General features: G+C 33.9%; 1 protein-coding gene across 1 annotated transcript in view; it reads left to right on the top strand.

Moving 5' to 3' along the window:
- The window catches only part of LOC145994605 (neuronal acetylcholine receptor subunit alpha-7-like), a 550,747-nt gene that overhangs the window by 505,000 nt on the left and 29,001 nt on the right, over window positions 1–16,746 (top strand). The window contains exon 9 of the mRNA XM_083130647.1: window positions 8,105–8,214. Coding sequence (XP_082986773.1) covers window positions 8,105–8,214 — 110 coding nt within the window. The remainder of the gene's footprint in view (window positions 1–8,104; window positions 8,215–16,746) is intronic.

Here is a 16,746-nt window from a genome sequence, read left to right on the forward strand (position 1 = left end):
TATAACTTCACATAGCAGTATTACAGAAAGAACATTTCTGTTGTAATATATTAATGCTACTTTCTGAATTGCTCTTGTAGATAGTGAGAATCGTAGAACCGAAATATTGATATTTCTCTCAAACATATTTTTCCTATATTATGTGTGTATCGTCATAAATGCTATAAAATTTCTTACGAAATGTTCTGTTGTTAAATGTTTGTGCTTCGTAAACATGAAATAAAATCTAATAACATAGGAAGTACATACGATAGGAATAAATTTTTAGTCTGTTGCAGAATTTGGTGTTTCAAGGGATTCATAGATATCATTTGTCAAATTAACTAGTAATGTTTTTTCCGATGTAATATTATGGGATTGTTAACGTTATGACTAATTGTTCGGCCATGTTTTTGAGATTGTTTCTTTGTAAAATTGAATTCATATATTTTAATTGGGTTACGAAACGAATTGCAGTTACCTTTACAGTGTAAAATCGCGATAAGTTGCATAGGTATTAAATATGTGGTACATATTTATGTTTCCCTTGTGTGATCGACAAAGGTTACCTAATATTTTATCTCATACAAATAGAGCTAAATTTGTCAGTCTTTTAGTATATAATACCTTGTATTTTATTTTCTGTTATATGTTCTGAGATGTACGATTGATAGTTAAACAAACATAAAAACAATATGTTTACCATGCTAGTCAATCAGCTTGAGGCATGACGTCACGCAATATTAGCAACATATTTTTGTGGGCAGAGGGTTATAGCACGACTTATGCCACACACAGTATTCGTTAGGATTTTAATGTCACCAAATTTTATATTTCTTAACAGTAACAGTATATGACCTATCGAATTAATTGTTGATTCATACCTACGAAAAAATGAGTCAGGCGATATAAGTTTGTATTTGATAAAATTATCAGTCGACCATATTGTTGTTGTTTATTGTTCCATCATTTCCTGAAATATCCACAGGTCATATGGTGTGATCTGTTGCCTTATAGAGAGAACGGAACATTCTGATAACATCATCAATTTATGATTATTTTGCAGATATTTAAATCCAGTGTAAACGTAGGTGATGATTGAAATATTTTATTTGTTTCGCCCTTACAGATGGATACATCAAAATATATTATTTATATCTCGTTTATTAGTATTTCAATCCTTTTCAGATACCAAATTTCGTGTTTCGTAATTTCGGGAATTCATAGTCACGTACTATCCATAACTTGCAGGTGTTTGGCTTTCATTAACAAACAGCTTTGATTACGATAATTGATGTTGCATCTCGTCGGTCTTTGCTGGGTCTATTATCTGAGTTTAGCTTTGCAAGTCTAGTGGTTTCTGGGCAATAAATGTCAACTAACAAAGAAAGAGAAGAATTAATAAAATAATATTAAGAAATGTTATGTGGTATATAAATGTTACGTATCTTTTTGGACTTTCAGATTACGAAATTTCACATTTCAGTTTTTAGATATATCAATAGCAGACACGGACAGTACATGACCGACAAATAAGTGATTGGAGCCTAAAACTACATTTTATTGATATATTATGAATTATATATGTTCTACATGTATTTGTCTTGTTATTTAGTGTCACTGTTCTGCCACTTTTGGATGATCGTGACGATGGGATGTTAAGATTAGACAAAACTGATGATGAGTCGTCTACAAAGAGAACAAATTGCCCAGGACGGGGTTCAAAACCGAGAACGTTTGTGGCGAGATTGAAAGTCGACCAATTAACGCACTTGGCGAAAGAACTGGCCTATATTCAACATGTACAAAGATACACACATGTACAAGTTACTTTCTATGCAAGTAGAGAATAACAGAGCATTGAATGAATCCAATTCTAAAACTTATCGCCACTGAATGCCATTTCACAAATATTTGATTTTCATGTTCATCAAATGAAGGCTATTAGAATAGAATGAGTTTTTATTTAAGCAGGTGTGTGTCGGCCTCATGTACTGTTCTTAGAACTAACCCTTTTTACAGGTATAATGAATCAATGAGAATTAAAAATAATAATCATAATAATCCAATGAAAAATATTATAAAAATTGAATTGTATTTGTACAATAATGAGATTTTAAATCATACCTTGAATTGAGCAGTATTAAAACTGCGAATTATAGGTGTGTAATAAGTAATTGTTAATAATATATGTACGTATTGTGAGGGGATAATTGGTATGCGTTGCATGGCGTATAAGTGCAGGTGCAGTTATTAAGATTAATATAAGTTAATGATGTTGGTGAGACAATAGTAAGTTCTTTAGTGTATTCTTAAAACTGTGAAGGCAAATAATGTTAGTCAATGAAGCAGGTAGTTTGTTCCATTATAATGTCTATTACAATTAAAAACTTGTTGTAATCGAGGTTAAAAATTGTAATTACGTTCGAGATTAAATGAAATCTATTTATGACGTAAACGCACGTGTCACGTGTAACATAATAGCTGACATTCTAGACATCTTTTTTAAACTAATGATGTAATATTAAAAAATAATAATAATAAAGAAAAGTATTTTATGATCTCAGAAATGCAAGATGTATTTTTCAAAGATTAGGATTAGGAACGTGGCTTAACACTTTCCATCATTGCTGCTTCTTATGTAGTTAATTAAATTATTTATTAACATAATGTTTCAAGTAAGTATAAATACGTATAAATGAAACAGGCGCATACCTATAACAAAAATTAAACAATCGTTTCACACACAAAGTTAAAACGTTACGTTGAGCACAATTAGATTCAGTGAAACATACACTAGAGATATTCAATATTTTTTACTATCAACATACAAACTTACGTAAACAGTGACTTCTTAATCATTATGTTATTCCTATCATACGTATAACTTTAGACATTGTTTTTTCATGCTATTTAAGCAAGAAACAAACAATTGTTTTCTCTAAACTACTGAGTAGGTGATTATTTTTGTTAAGTCAATTAAATTATAATATTGGAAGTTGATTCCCGGTTTAACAGAAGTACCTTGGACATCTGATAATATAAAACTCAAAATTATAGCCACGATCATCTGTTAAGTCCACTGCATAAAGGCGATTGGTAGAATATACAAAGCACATAGAATTACTGTTCCAAGTAAATTAATTAATAAAAGTTATACTAAAATTATTCCATTGCATTCAACACCATTTCCTATCTTCCTGTTTTTCTTTCTTTCTGTAGCTATGTGTAAATTAGTAAATTTTGTTTGTGAAGAAATATATATATTTCATTTCAATGAAAACTTTGTTGCAATTCGTTCAGTTTACTAACAGTTTCAATTTACTAACTTCGGAATGAAGGTATAGCATCCAGGAAGTTTATTATTATCTACTTAAAAATAATTGTAAAATAAGGTTTGATTTGAGTACAAGATAATGTGCGCTTTTTTCTTAACAACATAGGTATCCGAGTACATTGATAGGATTCCGTAAGATCTCTATGAATAATGATTACTTTGCAAGTAAAGTGTTTGGAATTACCCCATCAGGACTTACGTGAGTCATGTTTTCATATGTGTTGGATTTAGAGTATGATTATCCAGCATCATGTATTATTAATTGTTATTTCATTGATTGAAAATTTGATGTTTGAAAAATGTAGCGAAAATTCCTCTAATAGAATCTCACTGGGATAATTTAATTAGAACGATTGAATAAAATAATTTACTTTACTAAATCGGCCTCTAACAAATCTTCTGATTTGCTTGATGACTTCAAGAACGTCGCCAATCTTCTTTTGTACATGTGCATACATCAATAACTAAAACGTATAGAGCTATATGTATGTTTTAACAAGTCTCACACATATTGTGTATCCCTTTGTTAAAGTATGTGTCTTCCTCGTGAATGTTTGTGTACGGTCGAGCACTGAGCATGTATAATATCCATTGAACCTCATCCTCCTTATTTCTTATTTACACTCATTTATTTGTGTACTGATGTACATTTACACAATATTGATTCAAAATTAATCATGACACCATCCTCGTAAAATCCTAATACAAATATGAACATTCAAATATAAAACTTGCTATTTTCATACTAATACATATTAATTCTTGTGAAAAAAGTAATTCATTTATGCAAATTCCACGCTCATATTGTTAAACGTACAATTTACAACTATTTTGTATCAAAAATGGACCTAATCCAAGAGGCATATTTTATTTAAAATGTTACCAAATGTTTGAATGGCAATTGTACGCTGAATTTTAATTATAAAATATTGAGAATAACGTAACAATGAACCACTATTGATATGTGAATCTACACATAATGTTTCTGTACATCTCTTTGTGTGCGTGGATATGCATGATTTTTTATGTAGAAGGAATCATACTTTAGATTTGTAAATTTCTTAATAATTTAATAGGCTAGTGAATAATAAAACGAAGTATTAATTAGACTATTCAATTATTTTTCAGGCACAGAAAATAATCTTTCCTTACTTCCCAGGTATGAAGATACTAACTAACTTTTCAAATCATATATTTTGTTTCGTTTTCTGTCACTAACGAAGGGGAACGCATGCATTTTTTAGGTTCAGTGAGTGACGATTTTCTTAATAATGAAATGTTCAAACAAGCAATTAAATGGTGCTAATACTGAATTTTTCTTCCAGAATATTTCCCAATTGACTATTAAACAAAATTGTTTGTTTTACAGGATGGTTAAATATCCTCAATTTATGCAAATCAAGAAAGGATTTATCGAATTCCCTAATAGAAAATTATTGAGCAAACGCGCACTATAATGCCAATTCTATTCAGAACATTATTAACCAATCAAGATCTGTAAATATTTTTTTGATAAATATAGTAGGGTTTTGATAGACATGAACAAATTTCTGTTGAGCAAATTTTGCGTAGTTGGTTCGCGTAGAGAACTTCAATAGTTTGAAGATCACTGTGTGTGAGTGTGTGTATGTACTGATAGGCATGCACTTGCTTCAGTTTCGTAGTCCACCATTCAGCTAAGTAAATGTACTCCGCACACTTTTTTTTACCTATAGCACATGTAACACCCGGCCTCCAATCTGCTTGATTATTTGGTGCGTGTGAGTGTATCAGCTACAGTTTTTCAAGTATTATGTACACACACACATATGTTTTTCTTTAATAATGCATTAACATTACTTTTACGTTTGTAACCACTATGTTGTTTGTGAATTTTCTCATGTCTTTAGTTCGTTTTTGTTTTATCTTTCTTACCTTCTGTAGAAATTACAGGTGTGTTTATTTATTATTATTTTTGTGAATGTTTCGTGTACCAAATCAGTGTTCCACAAGAGTAAAGACTGACCCTTGCTGCTAAAGCGCGTAATCCCTCTCTCCAATTAAAAAAAAGCAATCTGTATTGCACACACGCAAACTCTGATAGTCTAATGTTTGTTTTATCTGTTCCAGGCGTTACCATCCTTCTTTCCCTAACGGTCTTCCATAACCTCGTAGCTGAGACGCTTCCGCAGGTGTCAGACGCAATGCCGGTGTTAGGTATTGAACAACGGGATGTTTTGAGAGTCCCTATTTGAATGCCTGTGAAAGCAAATTGCCCTCTATGTGTATGTCTGTCAGCACCAGCAGTATTCACACTTGATGTTCTCTTGTTTCCCAAAGCTGCACCCACTGTGGTTACTCCTAACGTTCATTCGATAAAATGGTAACGTGCAATAAAATGCTGAGAAGCATCATAAACATGCAAATATGCATTTGCTTTTAATTTATTTCTACATTCACAAGTGGATGCAGTTTTGTACCAACATATTTGATGTCTAGGACACGGTGGTTGATAATCACAAGGCTATTGCAACATATTTATTTTTACCTCTTGTGGGTTTTGTGGTGGGTGGAAAGGGCTCTCTGTGTGCATAAAAACGCATATTGTATTGTGTTTCGCTGCAAGGTTATTGTTTTTTTCTCATTGTTATTAAGGTGATGTGGCAAGAGTTAATGCATAGGGGGATACAATATTAACGACTAAATTTTGTTCACACCCTTTCTCTGTTACAGGGGTCACAATACTACTCTCTCTCTCTGTCTTTTCTCTCATGATTGCTGATGCTTTACCGCAGACTTCAGAAGCAATTCCCTTACTAGGTCAGCCCCTACAGTTCTTTGTAATGACAGTACCCTGTTTGATTTCTCTCTTCATTCTTCCCGGTATACTTTGGTTGTCGCTTGTATTATATCGCTTGTTCTTCCAACGTTTGTGGTAAAGATATTTTATTCTGCCTAGTTCAAAAAGTATATACATGCCAGTACATTAATTGCTGAATTTTCATGTAATGGAAAAATGCTTAAAATAAGTGTTTAAAATATGTTTTCTCAACATAACTGTAATTGTACATTTTGTTCACTGGATAAAAATGAAGTATTTAACTAAAACTATGTGAATCATTAGAACTAACTGTAACATTCTTAAAGAACCAGTGTTATTTTGTTTTAAAACTTAAGTAACTTTTTCTATCTTTACCACATTGTTTCGGATGTATTAATACTGTTGACATGCATTTTATAGTGACACTCTGCAGACAGATCTACGTAAACTATAGTTACTCTCTTGCCTGCATGAGTTGTAAAATCGTAGTGGTTTGGGCTAATGCATTTATGTTTTGTCATAAAGCGTTACGTGTTATGTTTCTGTGTGTGTGTACTTATTTTTCACCTAATCAAGACAACGTACTAAAACTGAAACATTCTATTTTAATATTTATCTTTAAAAGTATTAACAAACAAATCATGCATTACAAGCCTTTAAAATGAAGCCACCGCCTGGGAACCGACTAAACAGCAAATCTAAAGTATCACTCCCGAAAATTTTGCTTGACTTTTTTATTTATACTTAAATTCCTAAGAATTAACCATTTCTAGCAATGTCTAATAAGTCTTTTTTCAGATCAAAGAAGATCCTGATTTTGTGACATTTTGATTGCAGCTGGTCTGATGAACATAATGTTACCTAACTGTGAATCCTGTAACACCTTCTGTTACCCAAATCCTTAACCTTACAAAAAAAACTGCCATAACTCTCACAATATAACCAAAAATAAATGAGGACGCATGCAAAAAGCAAAGAAAAAAGAAAAACTCAAGTCAAACATACCCCTCTGCCTCCAAGTAACAAATGGTTGTGCTATAAAATTAAACTAAAGTGTAGAATTTTAATATCTGGTCGTTAAACTAGGAAAACCGAATTATAAAAAAGTTTAATGACTAGATAAAAAAATAGCATCCATCCTGGGGTACTCCTTCTTTTGAAGAATTCCATTTCTGAAGGTAAAGCTTTGTAGAGAAATCTGGTAGTTATGTAGATTAATATGCACTAACACAGAGCACAATTGTAGATCTTGGTAACTAAGAACTCACATTATTACATTGTTCTTGAAATTATTTTCAATTTTGAGCTTTCACTTTTTACGAAATTTTATATTGTATGTTTTAGTTAAAATTCACAGGAGGATCTGGGAGGCATTGTAGACATATATTACTTGAAAATCACCTGCCGTAAGTTGTAGAATCGGACGTCCGGACAGAACAAGGTAGAAATATATAGTTGATACTTCAATTTTAACTATTACCGTAATAACCTGATGTAAAACTGTCCCATTAAAATAATATTTGCAACTAAAATAATGTTTGTTCCTCTTGCATTCCCAGATTCTTTGCTTCCTTCCATGTTTGTTTTTATATTTCATCCATTTAGTCCTAAATATAATAAAGCTTTTTTTATGCATGAGTATTCAATATGCATATCTAAACAAAACCTTTTAACAATAAGAGCCCAGGCTTTAAATGCCATTATCCATAGACATAATTTCATAGTTTTGTAAATTGCATGAACTTAAAGAATATTTTCAATAATAATAATTTGTAGGTAAACAAAAGCATGCTGAGATGCTATTCTCTCTTTCTTCTATTGTATGTCTTTGCAGTTTGTGCATAAAAATTAATTTTGTTTGGACTTAAATATTTGTTACTTTAGTAGACGTCTGTGTTTTATATAAACAAGAAATTTTAGCATTTTTAAATTAGAATTTCTAAACTTTCTTGCATTTATTGTTCTAAAGTATTGTGTTTCATACACAGGTACTTATTTCAACTGCATCATGTTCATGGTAGCCTCTTCTGTGGTCTCCACAATCCTAATACTAAATTATCATCATCGGAATGCAGACACACACGAAATGTCTTCGTGGGTGAGTAAATTCCTACATTTTGTTTCAAAAACAACGTTTAAATTGTTTCTATACTTAATTTTCTATTATATTGTATTACATTTACTCATAAATTATTATATATTATTATATTTACATTATAATACATAATGTATAATATATATACATATATATTATACTATTTTTACATTTTATTATATTATATATGATATACTGTATGTATATAAGTTTCACTATATTTATTATATATATTCTATTATAAAAATCTTCGAAATCAATCTTATAATTTTTTAACGAGAAAACAAATGAAAGCTTCCTCTGAAACCTTATTAGCACATTGGTGTAATGGTTAATGCTGTCTTCTTTTTACCTATGGATAAAGTTCTGGTTTGGAGAGAGATTCAACTTTAAACTTTATATCTAGTGTTGATTAGTGTGGAGAATTTTTCAATATGCATCGAGACACCTATCAAATTTTAATGGGTATTGTGAAAATCTTTCAATTGTGTATTTTTCCCACCATAATTTTCATTCATAGGCTTGCGCAAGGGGTGGGCAGTTGCCCCGGTTAATATTTTGACTTAGAAATTTTGTGTAGAGGGGTCTTATCGCCTTTAATCTACAATATTATATTCTTCCAAAGAGCAGATTAACTTTTATCAAGCTCAGCCTCGTAGCTAGATATTTTGGCGCTCTAGGGAGGATTGTGGTTTGGCTGCCTTCCCTATACTCCTAAACATACACATTTTGAAATGAGGAAGCAAAAAAAAAAAACTTTTAAAAATACGGATTATATTTGAAGAGTCATAGTTTGCATTTCTGATTTTAAAAACAGTCTGACATAGTTAAGAATATTTCAGCTATGTATTAGTATCCGAAGGACATATTTAAAAACATACTATTTCTATTAATTTGGGATACAGAAAATTCCAGCAGTGTGTCATCAGGATACAAGCTTACAAGTAAAAGAAGAAAGAGAGTTAAGAGTAATAATTGTATCGAGTTGAATGGTGATATCTTTTCTTTTATGTGATGATCCCCCAAAGGAAGTATCTAAGGTAACTTCATCACTTGAAACATGGGGAAAAGGGTCGGGATACACGTTATATGTTTTTCTTCTCCTCTTGCCTCTGCCAAGTGGAAATTTCTCAGTTGCACATTATGACTTTGTTGTCTTTATTGTTATGTATATAAAACTTTGATTGGCGCCCTCCGTCTGTGCATAGCGTCCTACCCATCGCTACGGGGCTGATCAAGCTGATCAAAGTTCCAAGCAACAACGGTTTTAATATTGAGAGGATAATATGTCATTTCTGGTGCTTTTAATGCAATAGCGTCTTTGCAGAAAAAGAGAACGCACTTTTCCTCTTTCGCTAGCGAAAATACAAAGGACTGAAATTTGTCGTTTTAGTACGTTTGGAGATACGTTTGGGTGTCGCGCATGGGCATAAGTTGGGGCCTAACTTTGAGGTGAGGTGGGGCATAATTATGAAGTTTTCTATCTCATAAGAATATCCTCCAGGAATATTTTGCTAAATAACTATTATATTCGCAAAATCATAAAAGTTGTTCATTACTTTGTTTCTCAGGTCTCAGAAAGTTTAGAAAAATACCATTAACTTGAAAATTTTGGTAAATTTGAAACTGTGGAGGTCGAGTGCATTCTAAACGTGTTGCAACTTCTAAATAATTTATCTGACCAGTAAAGGTTAGATTCATGGCATTGAACCCAAGTTTGCATTTAGCTGTACATATTGGTACAATTTCGATTGAATTCACATGATCTATTAGTGAGGTAGAAATGTGTTTTGAATTTTCTTTGTAGATGCGAAAATCGTTAACTAGCGACGCACACGTGTGGCTTGAAAATAATGATCCCTGGTTGAGATTTGTTATTTATAACCAGAGATTTGATGGCTCAAGACAGATGGGGGTAATGATTTTCCCTCCCATCATATTCGAAATGAGCCCAAAACGAAGTCTAGAGCTTTATATATAGCACATCAAACCATTATTTGTATTAAATGAGATAGTGTATGTCTTAACCACTGAACGCAGCGATACACCATCCGACTTTCAAGTCTCGCCACCCTCCTCCTATACCCCCAAGATAATCCTGCGTACCCCATTGGATGTATTGGTGACAATGTGGAGGGGCGTTTAAAACTCTGGTACCAACTGAACGAATAATAAAGTTGCAGAATAGAATATTTCTGTAAGATTGCATATGTTCATTCTAATGTTGAGCCTACAGTGTTTCAAATGCTTCTCAATATTTGTAAACATATGTGCATTCAATTCGCAAGCGCGTTTGTAGTGAGACTTTTAGTTTAAGAAGAGTTGCGAATTTTGTTTAGATTCACTTTTCTTCTGCTTGGAGTAAATTGCAGTTCCATCCCCGCATCAGTGGTTTGGAATGTATGTATGTTTGCCTAAAACTACATTAACAGCGAGATGGAATGTACTTTATTTCCCTGACTGCGTTTGCAGGGGGTGGGGGACCCCTCTAATCAGAGGGTGTGCGCACGCCAATAGTTCCATTGAATTTCATTATTTATTTACTTATGAGCATATATGTGTGTCTGGGTATTTTCCGATATAGCAGATATCTCTAATATGATTCAAATTGAAAATTTGAAACAATGTTTCTTTTTTCAAACACAATGCTGAAAGAACGTGAACCAAAGAGGTAACACTATGGCTCCAACCAATATTGTTAAGCTGTCAGCCACCTGGAACGATGGCCTTTTGTTCTGGTTTGGGTTGCAATAACAGAAAGTGATTTCGTCCCAATGGTGGTGATGGATCAAACATTCCAACTGAGGGGTTGGTTCCTTTCAGCTGCAAAATATGAAGGTTGACCGTCAGACCCTTCACGAGTCAGGAATGGAAGGGTGAAGCAACTTGCAGCCCAAGCTGGCAACCACCTGGAACTATGGCCTGTCGTTCCAACCGAGAGGTTGGTTCCCTGTTGCCTTTGAATTTGGAGGTTGAGTGTCGGCTTCTTCTCAAGTTGGAGTAGGAATGAAGAAGCTTAACTTCCCAAGCATGTGAAAAAATGTCGCCTCGTTCGGTATTCGACTTCGATTATAGCAAATACTTTCACCCAAGTTGCAATCAGCGATAAGACACTCCAACTCTTCTCGTGTCAGGGGCGAAGGGAAGGGCGACGCGAAGTCCAATTTAAAGAGGTTCAATGTACTTCCTGAAATGATTTATTGTATAATGGGAAGCAAGATGTGTTACTGTCTGATAAGAGTATAAGAAAATAATATCTGAAGTGATGTATGTTCCAGATATTACAGCTAATTTGTTGTCTGTTAACAAAGTTACTGAAAAGGATGTATGCTGTGCTTTTTGATAAGAAAAGTGTAGTATTTAAAATGTATCTGATATTGAGATTAAGGCTACTCCAAAATTTAAAGCAACAAGTAGGTGGTATTTATAAATTATACCAGGCTGAAAATTTGTCCATGATTCATTTTGACAATACTACTGTAAACTATCTTGAAAATTGTGGAGAGAAAGTAGTTATGTTGTCAGTTAATGCTTCACAATATGTATGGCATAAACATTTAGGTCATTTGAGTCGAAGAGGAATGATATCCTTGAGAGATAATTAGCTGATGGAGTATATTTTCAGGATGATACCCCAAAATCATGTATTCCTTGTATTGAGGGGAAGCAGAAACCTGCATCTTTTCCCAAGGGAATAACAAAATTAGCTAAACAAAAAGTAGAGTTAATCCATTCTGATGTTTGTGGACCAATGTCTGAATCAAGTTGGGGTGGTACACGATATTTTGTTACTTTTACTGATGTCTATACTAGCAAGAGTTTTTAAATTTAAGCATGGAGTATTTTAAAATTTTGTAGAGTTCAAAGCTTTTGTAGAAAACCAGTGTAATTTAAAAATCAAGAAACTTAGATCAGATAATGGTACAGAATACTGTAACAATAAATTGTCTGCATATCTCAGTGAATATGGTATAATCCACGAGACAAGCGTTCCATATACTCTGCAACAATATGGAGTTGCTGAGAGACTAAACATAAAAAACTAGCTAGAACCATGCTTCATGATGCTAATCTCAGTAAGATATATTGAGCTGAAGCAATTGCAACAGGTGTATACCTGAAGATTGTTTGTCCTACAGTTGCAATTAAAGAAGCTACTCCAGAGGAAATGTGGACAGGACATAAAGTTAATCTTCATGTATTTGGTTGTACAGCATATGTTTTGACACCAGACCATCAACGAAAGAAGATGGACAGCAAGTCGAAACCATACATTATGGTAGGATACTGTGACTTTACAAAAGGTTGTAGATTAGCTTCAAATCCTGGTAAGTTTATTAAAGCAAGAAATATTATATTTCTGGAAAATGTTGCAGGATCATGTGTCAGTGGGACAGATGTCAACACTGACATGCTTTCCGAAGTAATTTTACCTCTGACTGTAAAGATGCAATTTGATGGATCACAAGTTACAAACAATGACAATCAAAATGTTATAGATGGTACACAGAATTCAGAAGAAAAATTAAGTGACATTTTATGTGCTGATAATAATGTCAGTGAATTATCAGAAGTAAAGTGTAGAGATAATGTAACTCCAGAGGTAACAATTTCAGAAACTGCTGAATGTTCGAATGTAGATAGTAATTTATCTCAACACTGCCGAACACTTGATGGCGAATTATGGAATTATTTGAAAATATTTTAGACACTCTATAGATTCTAAGGAAACCTTAATACCTTCTCTTCAAAATCAACTCGGTAAAAATATTCCCAAATTATTTGTTTTGTACAAGAAACACACACAGCTGTCATGTTCGGCAATGCCCTGATTTTTCGTGAAAATGCCGAATATTGTGTTACCCTTTATGAAAAATAGTTTCTTCAAAGACAAATGAAGTCATATATAAGGAACATAGACCCTGTTTTTAAGTACGTTTTTACCAAATTATATAATCAGATGAAGCATTACACTTACAATTTCTCAGGCCACAAAATAATGAAGTTTGGTCTTATCAATATCCGGAGAAAAAGTCACACAAATATGTTTAGATTTTCTTCTCCATGAACTACAGTCTTTATGGTTCCAGTTCTTAATTTCTTATTTGAGAATTTAGACCACAAGTCTTCTTTTCGTGCAAATTCTCCCCGCACATCACACACCTCTGCGAAAGCATCCTCTGATTCAGCTTCCAAATCACAGTATGATACAACATTGAGGTCTTCATTAGTGTCCGTACAACGAGTAAATTCATCTATTTGGTCAGAATTCTCTTCTTCAGAAAACTCATTGGCTAAATGTTTACTGCAGGAAGGCTTGTTGACGGTATATCTCTTAATTTTTAACTTCTTCATATCATTTCTACAAGGTCTTTCTTTTTACTAGTTGAAGTCTAATATAGACGCAAGACACTATGATACTATTTTTTTCCTTGGATTTGAACACAACAAGCTGATTTTAAATTATAAGCTAATATGCTGGTGTAATTCTGAACACCTGTTCGCCATTTACCCTTTCTGAACCTTATTTTCATTATCATCACACATACTGTATTTTATATAGGAGAATTCAGTGTGTTTCAAAATTGTCTAACTTAAAAAAAATATATAACGTTCTCCACTTCCACTTAAATACAGCACATAAATTACAAACAAAATTGAAGAAGACAATCTCTGTCAGCTGCCTTCTATATCTCACAGAATAATGACGACGATAGGAACTTAACGCATTGTCCGTGGCAGGTGCTAGGTAGTGGCGCCAGTTGGATCACTTTTATCAAGGAAGCAAAGCAGAAAACCTGATGTTCGCCACCCCTGTGTTCGGAATTACCCCGATTTCCCCTATACGTACACCACCACACATACACATATGCATATATATACAGGGTGACTGGTAATTAGATGTATTCCCTGAAAGGGGTTAAAGTAGAGACAATTTGCAATAAATTTGACCATATGATACCCCGTCCGAAAATTAGTAGTTTTCGAGATAATCGAATTTCAATTGTTTCTTTAAAAAAATGACGATTTTCCAAATAAAAATATTAATTGAGAAAAAACTGCTCATTGTATGGAATTATTTCAGCGTTTTCTGATAGCTAACAAATAAGGGGTTTGTTTTAAAAAAAAGTTTTCCCCAAATAACAATCACATGGAAGTAACGGGTTGGTCTAAACTTACAAGTGATGATAAAAAAAATGCACCCTTAGTTTACGTGGCAACGTATTAATAACAAAAATTGTATGACACGAAGCGTACAAATTACTTTAATTACTTCCTTGTGTCATCTGCTATCCAACAAGGTACAAATGTTGCTAACATTCACATTTGTGTACAAGAAATAATACTTCATTCATCTTCATGTGAATGGAATCAATGAACAATACAATTAAAGAACATTACACGTCTTGCTCAAAGTGGGCACCTCCGTTACGAATGCAGGCACGCAGGTTTTTACGGACATTTGTTCTCTTAACTCGTGATGTGATGGTGTCCTTGATGTGTTGACCAGCTGTTAAGATCCTCTCCCTGAGCTCTTCTTGCGAGTTTACCTGTGTCTTGTCATGTGGCTCCAAATGTAAAAGTAGAAAGGCTTCAAATTGATCGGGGGATCGAGCTGGGCAGTCATCATGCTGATAAATCATGTCACGTCTTGTAGCTAGAGGCACATCCTCCAACAACATTGCCATCCCGTTCCTCAAAAAATGTTCATAAGTGATGCCATTTAAAATTTGGGGCAGGAAAAATGGCTCAATCAAATGATTGTTGATGACGCCCATCCATACTTCTGCCTGGGCGTGCGACAGTGGCTGGCTGAAAAGTACCCAAAGAAATGGATTTTCCGAGGCGGCCCGATTCCATGGCCGGCTCGATCCCCCGATCGATTTGACGCCTTGCGACTTTTACATTTGGAGCCACATGACAAGACACAGGTAAACTCGCAAGAAGAGCTCAGGGAGAGGATCTTAACAGCTGGTCAACACATCAAGGACACCATCACATCACGAGTTAAGAGAACAAATGTCCGTAAAAACCTGCGTGCCTGCATTCGTAACGGAGGTGCCCACTTTGAGCAAGACGTGTAATGTTCTTTAATTGTATTGTTCATTGATTCCATTCACATGAAGATGAATGAAGTATTATTTCTTGTACACAAATGTGAATGTTAGCAACATTTGTACCTTGTTGGATAGCAGATGACACAAGGAAGTAATTAAAGTAATTTGTACGCTTCGTGTCATACAATTTTTGTTATTAATACGTTGCCACGTAAACTAAGGGTGCATTTTTTTTATCATCACTTGTAAGTTTAGACCAACCCGTTACTTACATGTGATTGTTATGTGGGGAAAACTTTTTTTAAAACAAACCACTTATTTGTTAGCTATCAGAAAACGCTGAAATAATTCCATACAATGAGCAGTTTTTTCTCAATTCATCTTTTTCTATTTGGAAAATCGTCATTTTTTTAAAAAAAATTCGATTATCTCGAAAACTACTAATTTTCGGACGGGGTATCATATGGTCAAATTTATTGCAAATTGTCTCTACTTTAACCCCTTTCAGGGAATACATCTAATTACCAGTAACCCTGTATATACATACAGGGTGTCTCATAAATAATAGCGAAAACTGACACAGGTGAAAGTACACGATAATAGAGGCCAAAAAGTCTCAGTAAACATGGGTCTGCAAACGAGCCGTTTCCGAGATAACCGCGAATGTGTGATTACAAACCGCCACTGACTTCATTGTTTGTAAACGTCGTCCAAATTGGTAAAATGCTAATAATGTGTGCGAATGTGTGGTTACAAGTCGTCGTTGATTGCATTTTGTAAACACCGAGTGCTTTACTCCTTGCGCGGTCCGAGGTTTGCTCTTTTTTTACAAAGCAGAACATTTCCGAGAGGTGGCGTTGCAATCAAACAGAACATTTCCGAAAGGTGGTACCGCTTGTACCCACAAATTTGCATACATTATTAGCATTTTACCAACTAGGACGACGTTTACAAACAATGAAGTCAGTGGCGGCTTGTAATCACGCATTCGTGATTATCACGAAAACGGCTCGTTTGCAGACCCATGTTTACTAAGACTTTTTTGTTGTGTCAGTTTGCGCTATTACTTTTGAGACACCCGATATATATATATATATAATGGGGTCTAACAAACTGCGCATATTTTCCAAGATGGCGGACTTTCCCCAAAGGGATGGGAGGCGGATTTTTTTATTATAGAAAATTTCATATTTTGGCACATTCTGGTACAAAAATTATTTGTGATGGAATTATTTCCATGTGAAATAGTTTTTTCCTACACTTTTCCTCAAAACATGAGACATGCATTCGTGAGATTTCACAAGTATTGCCCGAAGATCTCGTGCAAACAGAGGCAAAAATACACAAAATTATCAAATTCCCGCACTTTAAAACGTGTATTTCAGAAATGAATTCAATACCCCCTTCCTCTTCTCCACGTATGCTTTTCTGCTACGTCCCCGCAACTGAGCCACCTTGGCTACTACCTTCTTTTATT

The sequence above is a fragment of the Lepisma saccharinum genome, chromosome 11 (genome assembly GCF_977018435.1).
Source record: "Lepisma saccharinum chromosome 11, izLepSacc3.1, whole genome shotgun sequence".
Lineage (NCBI taxonomy): Eukaryota > Metazoa > Arthropoda > Insecta > Zygentoma > Lepismatidae > Lepisma > Lepisma saccharinum.